Genomic DNA, 15,163 nt, shown 5'->3' with positions numbered 1-15,163 from the left:
AGTGTGCATCATTTCCTGTGCTACCACCCTCACCACCAGTTTCATTTTTAATGATGTGACACAGTTGACAGGCATCACACCAGGACATGTCGTTCTTAGATTCAGGTCCCGTGATGCAAGTGCTTGTCCTTCTCTTCTGGCTCTCGTTGTCTTACGCCGATGAATGTGAGTTTGTCCCCAAACTTTTGTTTTGGAAAATGGTCAGATGTGCCAGGTCATTCAATTAAAAAAAATAGTATATGTATATAATAAGTAATTCAAGTAAGTTGATTTGAATGTCTTTTCTTATTTTTGTTGTTTTTAACTGTTTGTTATTGTCTGGCTCCATGAACAGAACTTTGTGCAGCAGTGGCTGTTTTTAAAGTGCTCTATAAATACATTTAAGTTGAGTGAATGTATTCTTCGAATGAGTTAGAAATGTACTTTGGATTTGTGCCTTATGTGGCCTGGGGGGCTCTAACTTTCCCTCCTGCGTTATAACCTCTTTGGCCTTGGTGTTCAGATGGCCTGGAGTGCAACAATCTCCCTACTGATGGGAGGTCCGCCAACTGTGGCAAAGAGAACAACAAACCTACAGAGAGCAAGTGTGAGTTGACCCTATCCCAAATCTGAGCATTTCTTCTCAATGCCTCTGACCTTTCCAACTTTTTTATTTTTCCATTCTCTGTGACAGACTGTAAAGACGTGCTCTCTGAATGCCTCGCTCAAAGTTCCTGGACCAGGTAATCTCCTTAAAGTGCATTCGCACACATGTTCAATACTACAAGTGTAGATGGAGGGCCAACATTCTACAGCAGGGGTCGGCAATTACTTTTGGACGCGGGCCCAAAAAAATTCTGTCAATGGCATCGCGGGCCATTGCTTTTTTTTTTTTTTGGGGGGGGTGGCTACTATTTAAATTATTAATTATTATATTATATTAAAATAAACATCATCTTACTTTTAATATGCATTTAATTAAATTATATTTGAACAGACCTTGTTATGTTGTTAATTTAACGAAATTTAGACTATTAAATAAATATGAATAAATTAATAAAAAGCGAACGAAAATCATGACTCACCTTTTGACGTAGGGTGTAGGCGTACGAAACACAGAAGTGATAAAAAATATGTCTCACTTGGTACTCAATTTTCTTGCTTGTCAAACATATATATATTAAAAAAAAAGTTAACTATTGTATGGTCAAATATATTAAAACAACATCCCCTCCATTTTGGAACACAAAACAACATTTTAGTGTTGACCTAAATGGCACTGAAGTTTATCAAGCCGTGATGTCATATTGTGTCACTATTATGTTTGAAGATGTTATAAGCAGCGGATTGTAAATTGCCAATCGAGAGGACGAGGTGGCGGGAGCGACTTCATTATAAGGAAAGTCGACCCTTCCGAAGAGGTGAGATGATTTCTTATGTGCTTTTATTTATTTTTTTTGACCGTTGCTCACCGAACAGAGGACCTTGACTCGCTGTTTTTCATGGCTATTTAAAATGTATACGTGCATGATCACTGGGTGTTAAATTCAATTCAAACAAGGCATGAATATGTTGATCGAGTATACTAATTAACTCAATCATGCTTGAAACCAGGTATCAATGTCATAATCAATTCAGTCAGGCACCTATATTGAAAATCAGTCACAAATGTTCTTCACTTAAATCAGGAATGGCATTAGTTTTACACTTTTAATTAAAGTGAGGTTTGATCTGGCACGAATGTTACGATGGACATTATACATTGATGATTTCATTTCATATTAGAAAAGGAATGAGAAGAAGTAAAACTTTGTTGCAATTGACTCACATTATTGATGGTAAAAAAAACAAAAAATGGTTCTTGAATGAATATCAGCGCAAGGAGCGCCCGACTCCGGAACATGGTGTTCACATCCCATCGTCAGCCCTCCAGAGAAGCAGAGCACCCGAGTCCACGGATATGGTGGTGGTGGTGGTCACCGTGCTTAACAGCACATATTTCAAGGTCAGTACGAGAGAGCGCCCAATTTATTTTTAAAAGAGAGGGAGGCTAAATGTTTGGATTGTACCATGTTGGCACTGAAGTAGAATTTTAAGCATTACGTTAAGCAATTACATTAAGGCCCAAAAAAATAAAGTGAATCTTTGTTCAAATGCAAAGCATAGAAGCACGCATTCCATTGAACAGATCATCTGTACCCAGTGGAAATATCAAACCTTAAAGGCATTACAGACGATCTTTCTGATTCCATAGCCCCAAAGAAAACATGGGAGAAGGCTCCTTCCTGGCCCTCCAGGCACAGTGTTGGAGGGGACTGTCCTGGTGGTGCAGGCAGGTTTAAACCCGCTGCAGAACCTCCCAGAACCCATCACCATGACCTTCAAATACAACAAGAAGGTAACAACCAACCAGGGGTCCCTTTTCCCAAGCTGTTTTCTAATTTTTTGACAATATCTTTCAGGTTGCCAATGGGAATTGCGTGTTCTGGGAGGAGATAAATGAGGAAGACGGAACTGGTGGGCGCTGACATCTGCTTTATGTCTTCATCTCCCTCACGCTGATGTATTTGCATTTTCTCTTTTTTAGGTCACTGGAGCACATTCGGCTGTAGCACCAGTAACACTGGCAATGAATTTATTTGTCGTTGCAACCATTTGAGCTTCTTTGCTGTACTTGTGGTAAAAATCATCATGAAAATATCACACTACGCAATTTGTCACACACGCATTTCACACACGTGCATATCCCAATTTTTCTTATTTATTTGTTTGTTTATTAGGAACATTGTTTGGAAAACATTCAACTCAAGAGTTTCATGCTCTCCGGATTATATTTCTTCTTGCTGATATCCCTCCGCTACAAGTAATGGAATTGCAAAAAACATTAAAAAAATAGCCCAACATTCATGGTTTGTTGACATCAAGCACATAGTAGCATACATTTTTGTAATCGTTTAACACAACGTTCATCAACATTCAAGACAATTATGGTCTTCCATGTTACGTATATAGGTTTTTACAAAAATCCAAATAAAGTTTGAATGTGCTTTTGTACACATCAAAATGCGTTGTGCTTTGTGAATGTTTAAGATAAGCTAACGTGAATATTTTTGAAAACATTAAGTCAGTTGCAGTCTCCCTCAAAGAGAATGGACTACAACCTGCACTTTTCCTTGAACAGAACCCTGATCTCTCGCTGAGTGAAGAGGACGCCTTCAACCTGAGTTTGATCACTTACGTGGGATCAGCGCTCTCCGTCATCTTCACCATCATCAGCTTGATCCTCTACTCGTGTGTAAAGTCAGTTCTTCAACTTTTCCTTTTCTTCACCTTACTTCAAATTAAAGAAGCACTTTGATTATCAAGTCATTCCATACAGCATTTATCAAAAATTGGCCTCAAGGTAATCATTTTGACCACCCCCAAGGATCCGGAGACTCCAGTTTGGCAACCATTGACCTAATGATGTTTGTCTCACTCAGCAAGCAGCAGCCAGATAGAGCCATCGGCCTGCACATGCACCTGACGGGGGCGCTGCTATGCCTGCACTTTTGCTTCTTGCTCTGCTGCTTGTGGGCCTGGAAGCTTGGCGAGCAGCAGGCCGACTGGTTCTGCGGGGCTCTGGGCTTCCTTCTTCACTGGTCTCTGCTGGCCACCGTCTGCTGGTCGGCCTTGGAGGGCTTCCACCTGTACCTCCTGCTGGTGCGCGTCTTCAACATCTACATCAGGAGATACCTGCTCAAACTGAGCGTGGTGGGTTGGGGTAAGGATTGCAGAAGACCTAGGTTGTCCTACATGGGTCACAACATCAAACGCAGGCTTTCCAAAACGACAGTCTACCTCTTTTTATCGCCAAGGATCGATTCTAATCTAGACCAACCAGGTAAAAAAAAAAAAAAAAGTCCACAATCAAGAATGACACTTCTTGGAGATAACATTATCCCTTACATGCGCAGTTTAAACAAAGTTAAAACACGCTTTTTAAAGACATTGTAAATGTCTTTCAAGACACATGCAAAAATTGGGGGTATATACAATACTCTACAGTACTGACAAGTTCTGTGTTTGAATACTGAAGTGCCATCGCCAGTTATATTAAGAAAGAGCGAAAATAAAGTGTTGTTGACAGCTTTCTGTGATATTTTGTTCACATTGACATGTTTAAAGCAACAATAACGTTTTCTTTTTTGGCTTTCTCTTCAGGTATGCCCACTCTGATCGCTTTGATTTGTGCAGCGTCTGGTGTTTATGGCAAATACACGCTGAAATTGTGGGACTCTGACAAATACAATAATTCAACAATGCAGCTGTAAGTAAGGCAACAACCTCATCACTGATGTTTGTAATGTGGAAAAAAATAGTCTATTCTTTGATCAATCATATGGAATTCAAAAACATGCTAAATTTTTAGAGATGCTTTTGCAGACATTATTATATTCTACATTTCAGTTTTTTTCTTGTTTTGTAGCTCCAGTTTCTCAGTGTACTCATTCTACAAACCAACAGGTGCTGGATGAACAACGAGTTCATTCCTAGGCAAGCAGTCATTTATGCCACCACGGTGGTCTTCCCGTGTCTGGTGGTGCTCTTCAACTCCTGCATGTTGGGTCTGGTAGTCTTCAAGCTGTGGAGGCTGCGAGGAGGAGGAGGCGGGCCGAACGGCGGCAGGGAGAAGACCGGCAGGTTGTGGAAGGACTGTCTGACTGTGCTGGGCCTCAGCTTTGTGCTGGGCTTACCTTTTGGACTGTCTAGCGCCACCTACGTCTCCCTGCCAGGAATCTACATCTTCACCGTGCTCAACTCGGTGCAAGGTCAGTCAAGGAAAAGCAAACAGCAGTAAGGTACAGGTGTTAGGCCAGGGACCCTTTACAACCCAAGGAGAATTTTATCCCCTTATATCCCAATGCCAGTTAAACACATGCCACATTTACCACTAAATGGCATGAAAATGAAAACATTGCCTGTTTTTGTGGGGGGAAAAATGATATATTCTTCTTTTGGAGAGGAAAAAAGTTTTGAGTTGTACGTATGGTCAAGATAAACGTTCCATCCCTCTCTGTGCTTTTCAATCCGCATAAAGTATATGTAGATTTACCCGTAGATAGGCCCGGACCCTATCCCCTGCGAATGGCAGGTATTACACTTGGTTTTCAAGAAAAGAGACCTTTATCCTTATAAATATATGACAATATTCTCACAAATATAATCAGTTTGTTACTTTGTTCTTTAAAAAAGACAATTCCTGCAATAATCTACCTGTTCTAATGAAAAACAAATATTCATGCAGGGGCTTGGATAGATTTATGTGAAGAGATGTCATGATCCTATCAGAGCTTTGAATTGTCCCAAAGAATCATTGGTTTATACTATTGGTTTACTGCACATTATTTTGCTGACTGCCATTTCTTGAGAACCAGTGGTTCAAAGTCTACACATATTATTGACGAATGTATTTGATTGATCTCTCTCTAATTGCACATATTATTGTATTTTATTGATCTCTCTCTAAGGGGTCTTTGTGTTCCTGTGGGCCTTGGCGTTAACGTACAAGTCCTGGTCGGACGCCGCCTCCTCCTCAAACTACACGTCCTCTCAAAGAATTATGACCACCAGCTTCAACAGCTGACACACCACCGACACACACTTTATCAGGTAGTGTGTGTGTGTGTGTGTGTGTGTGTGTGTGTGTGTGTGCGTGCGTGTGTGTGTGTGCGTGTGTGCTAGCGCACTGATAGTTTTTCTTGTCACACCCACACCGGAGGAGGAAGAGGATGATGATGAAGAAACACTGTCTGCTGAATAGATGAGCAGAGATAATGGACAAACTAGCTCATTCTTGTCCTTCAACAAGAACATGGCTGGGCACTACCAGAGGGTCCATCAACCTCAATAGCACAGCTTGACACAGAAAGATTTTCAGTCAATACCAGGTTAAATCTGTATGTAGAACTAGAGGAATTAAGTTACCAGTTAAGGAGTTGTAAAGGGGCACCTCAGGCAGATTACTAAATCAGACCCTGAAATTCTATTACTGAAATGCCAGTTGAAGTGGGTGCATTGTCATGTTGAATACATGAAATATGTTAATGGTTGGAACTTTATTACAAATCCTGAATGTTGCTTTTGTTGTCTTAGGCAATAAAGAAGAACCACATCACATGTGCATTTGTCTTTATTTATTTTGTCAGTATTGTCGCTAATTTCGTTTTTTCAGCAACTCAGTGATGTTGGGTCGTACATCATATAGAAGCATAAAGAAATTGTCTTTTCTGCTGCTTTTTACTTCCTGCCTAATCAAGGTGTCGCAGGCTCGCAGCTGAAGCTGCTCGGTTCCAGCAGGAGGTCTGAGTAGGACCATTAAATGACACTTTAAAATACATCAAATAAAAAAACACATACGTTCCAATGGTTGAATTAGTCCAACTAACAGCTTTTCCCTTTGATTTCCACTTTATATTAAACGCTGCTCGGGACCCGAAATAAAGACCCTACCCATAATACATCGCGCCACCTGAGACGTGTGAGAGAAGTGTGCCGCTATGTTGACTCCACCTCGGGCTTTGCAGGCGAGGCGACACTATTTATTGGATATAAAGTACCGCAAAAGATGGACAACCAAATCCAGGTAGTAATTATTATTATTTTTTTATCTATTACAAAAGTACCGTTACCCGCGGATGTTTTGGAAGCGGTTTCCTTTTTGGTTAATTGTATTTAATTAGCTGGCCAATATTCTAATTTGAGACGCGTGGCATGGTAATTTTTATAGGCCTAGTCTACTTAAGATAACAAAACGCTTGCTATTGCGCCATCGTCGGATCTCAGAGTTTGACATTTCGTTTTGCCCACAATACTATAAAATCATGGTGATACGAATTATTTTGTATTTGGCAAAAAGTGTTTTATTGACCAATATAAAAGGGAAGAGATTTTTTTTCCATCTCGGTGATTTTTAACCGAACACGAACAGAATCAAAGGTGGACCATGGATTATACTAGTTATAAAACGTAAATTGTTTTTCATCTGAAAAAAAAAAAAAAAAAAGTTATTGCATGCGTGACAAAGATGGTTGCTGCTGTTTACGATTTCCAATGTGCAAAATGTGCTTCGGGTGTCAGATTTGAGTTATTTTTGTATACAGACATTTGCTGCTAAAATAGTCATTTACCACATTAACGACGTATAGAGTGTATTCCTGATTAGTTTAATGTCATTGAAAAAAAATAACGTTATTATTTCATAAATAAGGACGTTTCTAAGTGACTCCAAACTTTTGAGTGTGTGTGCGTGTACGTACGTGCGCACGCGTGTACGCGTGTACATATGTGTGTATATGAAGGTTCAAGTGTGTAGGGATTGGTTGTCATTGTAGAGTTTCTTTGTTACTTCTTAGATGCTGAATGTTGAGCGTTTGCAGGCACTGGAAACCTGGCTTAAAACAACCAATACAAAGATCATTCAAGTTAGAGGTCAGCGGAAGTATGGAGGACCACCTGAGGGTGAGAATGAAATCAAATATCATTTAGGTGAAATGCAAGTGTTGTTGAAGCGATTAAAGTATCTCTAGCTCATTTAATAATCCATTTGCAGGTTCATAGTGCAAGCAGGTCGACGTCTACATAGACTTTCACAGCTTTTTGAGATTTTTCACCTCTGATTGTGATACAATGCTTCTTAGACAAACGGATAAATGCAATCAGAAAACTAGAAGGTGTAAAAAACCATTGATATAGCCTAAATAAATGAAAAAAAAAAACATTTGAATAATTTCTCCAGGACGGTTAACAGAACCGTTAAGGGTAGAGTTTATGAATACTTCTGTTTTTTTAAAAAAAAATACAAATGTTTGTTTCCTGTCATGGCACATCAAACCCTCAGAACTTTAGTGACTGAAATCATCACCTACCTTCTCTTTTTTCCCCATTGCTTCAAAAGTGTGGGATGGCCCATTGCCTGGATTGAACTGTGAGGTTTTCATCAGCCACATCCCACGAGACATGTACGAGGACCGGCTGATTCCCCTCTTTAGCTCCGTGGGCCCACTGTGGGAGTTCCGACTCATGATGAACTTCAGCGGGCAAAACCGTGGATTTGCTTATGCCAAATATGGCTCGGCAAAAGTTGCTAAAAATGCTATACGCTGGCTAAATGGTTTCATGCTTGCACCAGGTGCGCGTATATTTGTATGCCCTAGCTCAGAGAAGAGGAACATCTACCTCACACCTTTACCCGCCAGCATCAAGAAAGATCTTCTTCTCCAGGTACTGCAGTTGTCTTACTCCCTATGTATAACAATACGCACTGTACTTTTACCAACTCTCTGTTTATCAGCCCTGGGAAGCGACTACATAGGGTTTAGTCACATGGCTGGATTGTTTGCCCATGACCTACTTTGCTGCACAAATCTGTACCAAAATTTCCAATTGTCATATGCAATACTGTAAGTACTAGCGTTGCGATATTGCACTTGACCGACTTGGACAACTCATATCGTGGACTTCTAAAATGAGTTCTCCATCATTTTTTGTGTACTATATGTAATATGATGAGATAAACATTTTTATGGTTGCACAGCCATAACTTCTCTGAAAACTGTAACCACAATGTGGCCCATGATAAAAATGACTTTTGACACCTCCACTTCCCTTTCAATGATGAAATTCAGGTTAGAAGGCAGTTGTTCTGATTGGCCCATAATGTAAGGGAAATTACAACCATCTTTCACATTATCTGTTGATTTTATAAATGAAACGGCATGTTTACCAATGAAATGTTCAACTAGTATAAATACTACTGTTGATCAAACCTACTCCTCATCTTTTCCACTATTATCTAACCACCAGGAACTCCGTAAAATGGTAGAAGGGGTTGAGAGCCTTTCTCTGATGTCTGGACCTAAAACAATGACTGTGTCAGCTGTAGTTGTCTTCTCAACCCACTATATGGCTTCTATCGCAAAGAGGACACTGGGGCAAGGTGAGTGAATTCTTGCAAATTCATATGTAACTTCAGGAGATGAACATATGATCGTTTACATTGACTCGGCAACCTTTCGCATCAAAAGAGTCATTTGTGCATGTTTTCAAAAAAGTGACTAGAAAGTTGAATGGAGCAACTAGACAAAAATATGACTAGAAAGGTAACATGACATTCATAGTTTAAACCCATTCAAACCATGACAAAGTCTGCCTACCACCTGAAGAACATATCAAGGATTAAAGGCCTTATGTCTCAGCAAGATTTGAAAAAGCTTGTCCATGCTTTTATTTTCAGTAGACTTGACTATTGTAACGGGGTCTTTACAGACCTTTCTAAAAAGTCAATCAGACAGCTGCAGCTCGAGTTCTCACTAAAACCAAAAAAAATAGTTCATATCACTCCAGTTCTGAGGTCCTTACACTGGCTTCCTGTCTGTCAAAGAATTAACTTTAAAATACTCTTACTGGTTTATAAAGCTCTGAAGTGTCTAGGGCCTGAATATATTTCTGACCTGCTGATCCCTTATGAACCATCCAGACCTCTCAGATCGTCTGGCACAGCTCTGCTCTCTGTTCCCAGAATCAGAACTAAACAGGGAGAAGCAGCGTTCAGCTTCTATGCTCCAAATATCTGGCCAGAGACATGCAGGTCTGCTGCAACTCTCAATGTTTTTAAGTCAGAGCTGAAGACTTCTATTGCTGATTTGATTTTATGTTACACTGCACTGTAACCTTGTTTTATTTGCATTTTTACTGATATTAATTTGGAGGAATTGTTTTGAATGTTTTTAACTGTGCCCTGATGCTTTTAATGTTTTCTTTTTCTTTGATGCCTTTCATGTGTTGTGTAAAGCATTTTGAATTACCTTGTTGAAATGTACTATGCAAATAAACTTGCCTTGCCTAATGTATGTTTTTTGTCACTAGCATTCCTGAAGTGCTTTGGCATACGTATCTCAATCCAGTGGCAGTGTCCGGAGAAGGTAAACGATGAGTTGCACCTTCCTGAGAAATGTGAAAGCTTCCCGGCTTCAACTCCAAAGCTTTCGAAGCTTGCACAGCACATGGCGGAGATCCCACAGAGGCCTCCTCCTGCTCCACAAAACCCTTCCTTCATTTCTGCGGCTTTCTGCAGAGATGTGGGAAGACCCGTTGTCCCCAAATCAGCCAGATGTCCGCCTACCGCAGCATTGTCAGTTTCTCCACTGATTTTCCTTCAAAATTGCTGTGCTATGAGTGGACTTGGTCTGCCACAATTTGAGTTCATCTGCAGCCATGCTCAACTTGATGAAGTCGACCACTTTGACTATAAGGTACGTGTCCCTGGGCTGGGAGTCTTCCCGGGGCAGATTATGATTTTGCCTGGACCCAATGACAAGGCCACACTGGAAAGAGCTCGAGAGGCTGCAGCCCAGCAGCTGCTGCAGTCAGTGATTGGTCTGAAGGTTTTCATCCGCTGAATCTGTTAGAGGCCTATAATCTCCTTGTTCTACTTCTTCATGTGGTTTGATTTTCTCAAAAGATATATCTAATGTTGATTGTGGTTTGTTACCCTATGCATGTTTTTTTTTATTGTAGTTGTAGTATGATGACTTGACTTGGATTACTTTGTTTTATTCTTGCATGTGTTTTAGTGTTTGATTGTTTTTTTGATAAACGTGAAATGAAACCACTGGTGGTGTCTTTGTTTTACAAATATTGCCTCATATGCAAATAATACCAGACTGAAACTTACTTAATTTTTGTGTCTGGATAAACTAAGCTTGTTTTATCCTTGTATGAGTGTGTTTTTTTTTAATACATGTGAAATGAAATTGCGCTGGTGGCATCTTTGTAAAACCAACATATGCAAATAATTCGTCTCTGACATAGTGCTGTACACACTGAAGCCTTCACAGACTGAAACTTTATTTTTTTGTGTCTGGATAAAACTTGTAGCACTTTTTATCAGAGGGGATTTGATTGAATTCGGACTTTTTGTGTTTGTAAGGGTGGGAAGAAGTTTGTCCAAGTGAAGTTGACGTACAACTTCCGCTGTTGATCTGACTTCCGTGTTCGTTGTGGCTAACCGCAGCACGCGGGTCGCGAAATAAATATTCGCCAATTATTACACACCGTACTGAAACCTCCACGTAGATCGTTATATCACTGCCTTGCTGAAATAAAACCACTCCCATAAAAATCTACGTGATCGTGTAAATTCGTCTTGATGGACGTTGTTGACGCTTCTTGTAGCCAAGCTTAGCTTAGCTTGCTAACCGCTAACAAAGAGACGCGTTTGACAAGAACACATCTTGTGATAGGCTCAAATCGAGTGTGAATGTGAAGTGTTGAGATTATCGTCAGAAAATGTGTGCAAAAACTGTAAAGGAAGAGTACGAGGAGGAACTTTTTTGGACAAAAGGAAAGGAGCCACAACGCAAACTATTGGATGGCGTTTTCAACGAGCCTCAAGATGTGTTACACAGACCAGGTTTGTTCACTTTTAGACTTGTTTAGCTATTAAATCAAACTGTATTCAAGTCTAGATACCACGTCTCTGAACAGTGAGGTCTTAGTGGAAAGTTGTGCACACTATGACTGGTGCTTTAGCTACGAAAATGATTTTAGTTGATTACCTTTACTTGAAGGTAAACAGAAGCACTATAAATGGTGGCAAGTGTTTGTTGATACATATAGGGAGGGGAGTGATGAGTAGGCTATTTCCCCCTCATCATAACGCTTAAATATGTAGGATTAAATACCAATGAACAAATTACTCCATGAGACCAATAGATTATTGTTTGAAGGACCAATGTTTTATTCTGTGAACGAAACATTCACTCGGCATTGTACGTATATGTAGCTATATAATGTCAAGACATATTGAACGAATTGAAATTCAAATGAAAAAAGTCAATATTCTGTCTCTTGAAAATATTTAAAAGAAAATATTAGTTCCTGACCAAATCCAAACGTTCCTGACCAAATATTCAGATTGTTCCTGAGAGGAGATGATAGGATTTAACACCTGTTGTGATAGCGGATGTTTTGTTTGTTTGTTTGTAAACCTCTTGGTGTCTTTGAGCTTGACATGTTGTTTCAGGTGGTCAGGGACTTTGCCCTTTACGTTTAATATAGTTCTGCACTTGCTAAGCTTTAATTTCATCATTGTGAAGTTTTGAATTTAGTTTCTCCAAGAGTGAGTGTTTTGATGTTGTGGACTGTTGTTTGTTGTCATATTGGCAAGTTTTGGTGGTGCTCCTCCCACAACCCATTTTGAGGCACTGTGATTTTTGGCTTACTTGCTGCTTCATTCACAGCAGTGGAAACATGTGTGGACAGAAAAACTTGAGCATAAAAATAGAGCTGTCACTATCAAATATTTTTAGTCACAAACTTGACTTTGCCAAACAATGTGCGTTTGTCTTGTGTCTTGCAGAGCTTAGTAAAGCGTGTCTTCATCCTGAGCAGCAGGAGCCTGAGCCTCCTAATTGTAAAGAGGAAAATGAGCCAGAGCCACTCCACATTAAAGAGGAAGAGTTGGAGACTGATATCACCAAGTTGCCATTGACCGGCATCTTTCTGAAGAGAGAAGATGAGGAAGATGATGGTCAAAGTGAGGTGATGGGAGGGGCTGAGCCTCCAAGCAGCAGCAGCAGCTCAAGTCAACACGCCACAACAGAAGGTGTTGGAGACCATTCCGAAGGATCACAAGTAGACAGCCGTTTAGCTCCACTATCAGATACTGATGACATATCATCACACTCTCCTGAAACTGATGATGATGATGATGATGGATGCTCTAAAGGTGATATGACAGATCACACTGACAAAAAACACAGGCAATGTTCTCAGTGTGACAAAACCTTTTTCAACAGGTCATCATTGAAAAGACACATGAGAACGCACACTGGGGAGAAACCTTTCTCCTGCTCAGTGTGTGGTCTTATAGTTAATCAAAAATGTAGTTTAACGACTCACATGAGAACACACACTGGGGAAAAACCATTTGCCTGCGCATTTTGTGGCCAAAGATTCTCTGAGAAGGGAAATTTGATAAAACACACAAGAACACACACTGGAGAGAAGCCTTTTACCTGTTCACTTTGTAGTAAAAGCTTTACTGAAAAGGCCAGTTTAATAAGCCACACAAGAACGCACACTGGGGAGAAACCTTTTTCCTGTTCATTTTGTGGTCAACGATTCTCTGAAAAAGGGAACTTAAGAACACACACAAGAACACACACTGGTGAGACACCATTTGCTTGCTCAGTCTGTGGTCAAAGATTTGCTTGGAAGGGACTTCTGAATGCACATATAAGAACACACACTGGGGAGAAACCTTATGCCTGCTCAGTTTGTGGTCAAAAATTCTCCGCAAAGGGTAACTTAAGAATACACACAAGAACACACACAGGTGAGAAACCTTTTGCTTGCACAGTTTGTGACCAAAAATTCTCTGTGAAGGCAACATTACGGACACACATAAGGACACACACAGGTGAGAAACCTTTTCCCTGCACTGTTTGTGGCAAGAGTTTTTCTGTCAAGGGAAGTTTAATAAGCCACACAAGGACACACACAGGCGAGAAACCTTTTGCCTGTTCAATTTGTGGAAAGATTTTCACTCAAAAGGTACATCTAACAAGACACTCAAGGACACACACAGGAGAGAAACCTGTTAGCGGTTCAGTCTACAACTTAAGTGCAGGTACGAAAGATCTTGGTCCTGAGCAGCACGAGTTGACCGCTGGCAATAAAAAGAAAGAAGTGCAGCCAGAGCCCTCCCACATTAAGAAAGAAGAAGAGGAGGAGGATATCACTAAGATCCCATTGACTGTTGTCGCTGTTAAGAATGAAGATGATGACAAAGGGAGGAGAACCCAGGAGCTGACCGTCCAAGCAGCAGTCAACACATGACAACGCAAGATAGTGAGACCACCATGCCTCTTGAGGGCCAGTATCACCGAGTGATGATGACACAATGTCACACTGATGATGATGAACAATCAAAAGGACGTACGACATGTGTACTCTTTGATAGCACCAAAAAGACATTTCCATTGGCTCCACTCAGTTGTTCTGATATAGAATTTTAATTTTGATGTAATATATTTGGTATTTTTAATGTCATTTTAACTTATATTTAATGTAGAATGTGATTAAACGTGTAAGTTTAATTCATTCCATGAACAAGATAGTAAATGTATTTCAAAATCAAATCAGTTTTTCACATTGAAATTAAAATGCCATCAGTCTGTTCCAGATGCCTCAAAAACGTGTTTTTAATTCACACAAATCACAAATCAAATGTAGATAATCAAACATCATAGAACGTAGAATAAATTAAAACAGTTTTTGTAAATTGTAATTCAGCCAAAACCCTCACATAGTGGATACACACATTTAGCATTTGTCGATTGATGCGTGCCTTTAAGTGAGTCATTTCACCCTGTGGAGTCAGTCGGGTTGGTCGTCAACCATGTGATTAGTTCAGTGTGAATGTCTTATTTTGTGTATTTGACCGTTAGTCCCATTCAATAAACACCTCAAAAGTGTCTGTGGCTCCCCTTGCCCACATGCGAGGGCATTACACTACTCCATTCCCCCCCCCCCCCCCCTCCCTCAGTTCACTCAAGTTAGTGATGTGTCTGAGGCTTTACAACACAAGGGAAGAAATGATGCAAATGACAACATTTGTAAGTCAAGTTGCCACTCTTTCTCTTTCTTGCTTTACCATCTTTAGTCTGTCACAGATAAGTTAGTAGTCATCCCATTTAGTATTGTGGTCACTACCCACTGGTGGCTTTTTCTTGCAAGTGCACCTACCTCAGATCCAAACATGAATTCAAGTGCAGATTTTGCGTTTACTGGGCTGCTGTAACGCTTTCCCTCTCATTGCAGTTTTTCTCCGTTGCTTTGCTTTGGTATGTTTAGCAGATCAGAATGAATTTTCTTACAATTATTTCTTCTGTATGAACAAGCTTCCATGATATAAATCATTTTCAGACTTTCTCTCCTCAACACAAAGAAGTGAAGGAACTCTGTTTATCTGTGATCATATAAGTGATTGATTACAATTGAACCTTCACAGTGTTTTTAAAAACATATTTAAAACCCTGACACTACCAAAGGCATGTCAAGCATGGTCAGAGGAAAAACATGAACTGGAGATCTAGAGATGTTTTCAATCATTAAATGGAACAGATCGATAATCTCTTGT

At 40.1% G+C, this 15,163-nt stretch overlaps 3 protein-coding genes across 11 annotated transcripts; all 3 read left to right on the top strand.

Annotated features, from left to right (window-relative positions):
* The first annotated feature begins 83 nt into the window (after positions 1-83).
* Positions 84-6,130, top strand: LOC147059118 (adhesion G protein-coupled receptor G3-like). 4 transcript variants are annotated; one of them, XM_085908305.1, is made up of 14 exons: positions 84-165; positions 503-586; positions 674-722; positions 1,310-1,400; positions 1,856-1,984; positions 2,234-2,377; positions 2,442-2,496; positions 2,567-2,658; positions 3,161-3,279; positions 3,462-3,742; positions 4,183-4,288; positions 4,486-4,790; positions 5,490-5,631; positions 6,115-6,130. In XM_085908305.1, the coding sequence occupies exons 1-13, from the start codon at positions 87-89 to the stop codon at positions 5,603-5,605; spliced, it is 1,650 nt and encodes a 549-aa protein (XP_085764431.1). In that variant the 5' UTR covers positions 84-86; the 3' UTR covers positions 5,606-5,631; positions 6,115-6,130. The 4 variants fall into 4 exon arrangements, with proteins under 4 accessions (XP_085764431.1, XP_085764429.1, XP_085764430.1 ...); XM_085908303.1 differs by lacking the exon at positions 6,115-6,130 and adding an exon at positions 5,741-6,108; XM_085908304.1 differs by lacking the exon at positions 6,115-6,130 and adding an exon at positions 5,715-6,108.
* A 163-nt stretch (positions 6,131-6,293) lies between these two features.
* Positions 6,294-10,615, top strand: dnd1 (DND microRNA-mediated repression inhibitor 1). 5 transcript variants are annotated; one of them, XM_085908313.1, is made up of 5 exons: positions 6,294-6,604; positions 7,398-7,479; positions 7,916-8,241; positions 8,824-8,956; positions 9,886-10,615. In XM_085908313.1, the coding sequence occupies exons 1-5, from the start codon at positions 6,587-6,589 to the stop codon at positions 10,416-10,418; spliced, it is 1,092 nt and encodes a 363-aa protein (XP_085764439.1). In that variant the 5' UTR covers positions 6,294-6,586; the 3' UTR covers positions 10,419-10,615. The 5 variants fall into 5 exon arrangements, with proteins under 5 accessions (XP_085764439.1, XP_085764440.1, XP_085764442.1 ...); XM_085908316.1 differs by lacking the exon at positions 9,886-10,615 and adding an exon at positions 9,497-9,860 and having other exon boundaries at positions 6,296-6,604; positions 7,374-7,479; XM_085908312.1 differs by having other exon boundaries at positions 6,297-6,604; positions 7,374-7,479.
* A 136-nt stretch (positions 10,616-10,751) lies between these two features.
* On the top strand, positions 10,752-14,009 carry LOC147059116 (uncharacterized). Of its 2 annotated transcripts, XM_085908307.1 has the most exons (3): positions 10,752-11,431; positions 12,380-12,748; positions 12,819-12,957. In XM_085908307.1, the coding sequence occupies exons 1-3, from the start codon at positions 11,308-11,310 to the stop codon at positions 12,827-12,829; spliced, it is 504 nt and encodes a 167-aa protein (XP_085764433.1). In that variant the 5' UTR covers positions 10,752-11,307; the 3' UTR covers positions 12,830-12,957. The 2 variants fall into 2 exon arrangements, with proteins under 2 accessions (XP_085764433.1, XP_085764432.1); XM_085908306.1 differs by having other exon boundaries at positions 12,380-14,009.
* The last annotated feature ends 1,154 nt before the right edge of the window (positions 14,010-15,163 follow it).

The sequence above is a fragment of the Syngnathus leptorhynchus genome, chromosome 3 (assembly GCF_054491065.1).
Source record: "Syngnathus leptorhynchus isolate UIUO chromosome 3, UIUO_Slep, whole genome shotgun sequence".
NCBI classification, from domain to species: Eukaryota; Metazoa; Chordata; class Actinopteri; order Syngnathiformes; family Syngnathidae; genus Syngnathus; species Syngnathus leptorhynchus.
Note: the sequence above shows the minus strand (reverse complement) of the source record. Positions and strands in the feature narration are given on the sequence as shown.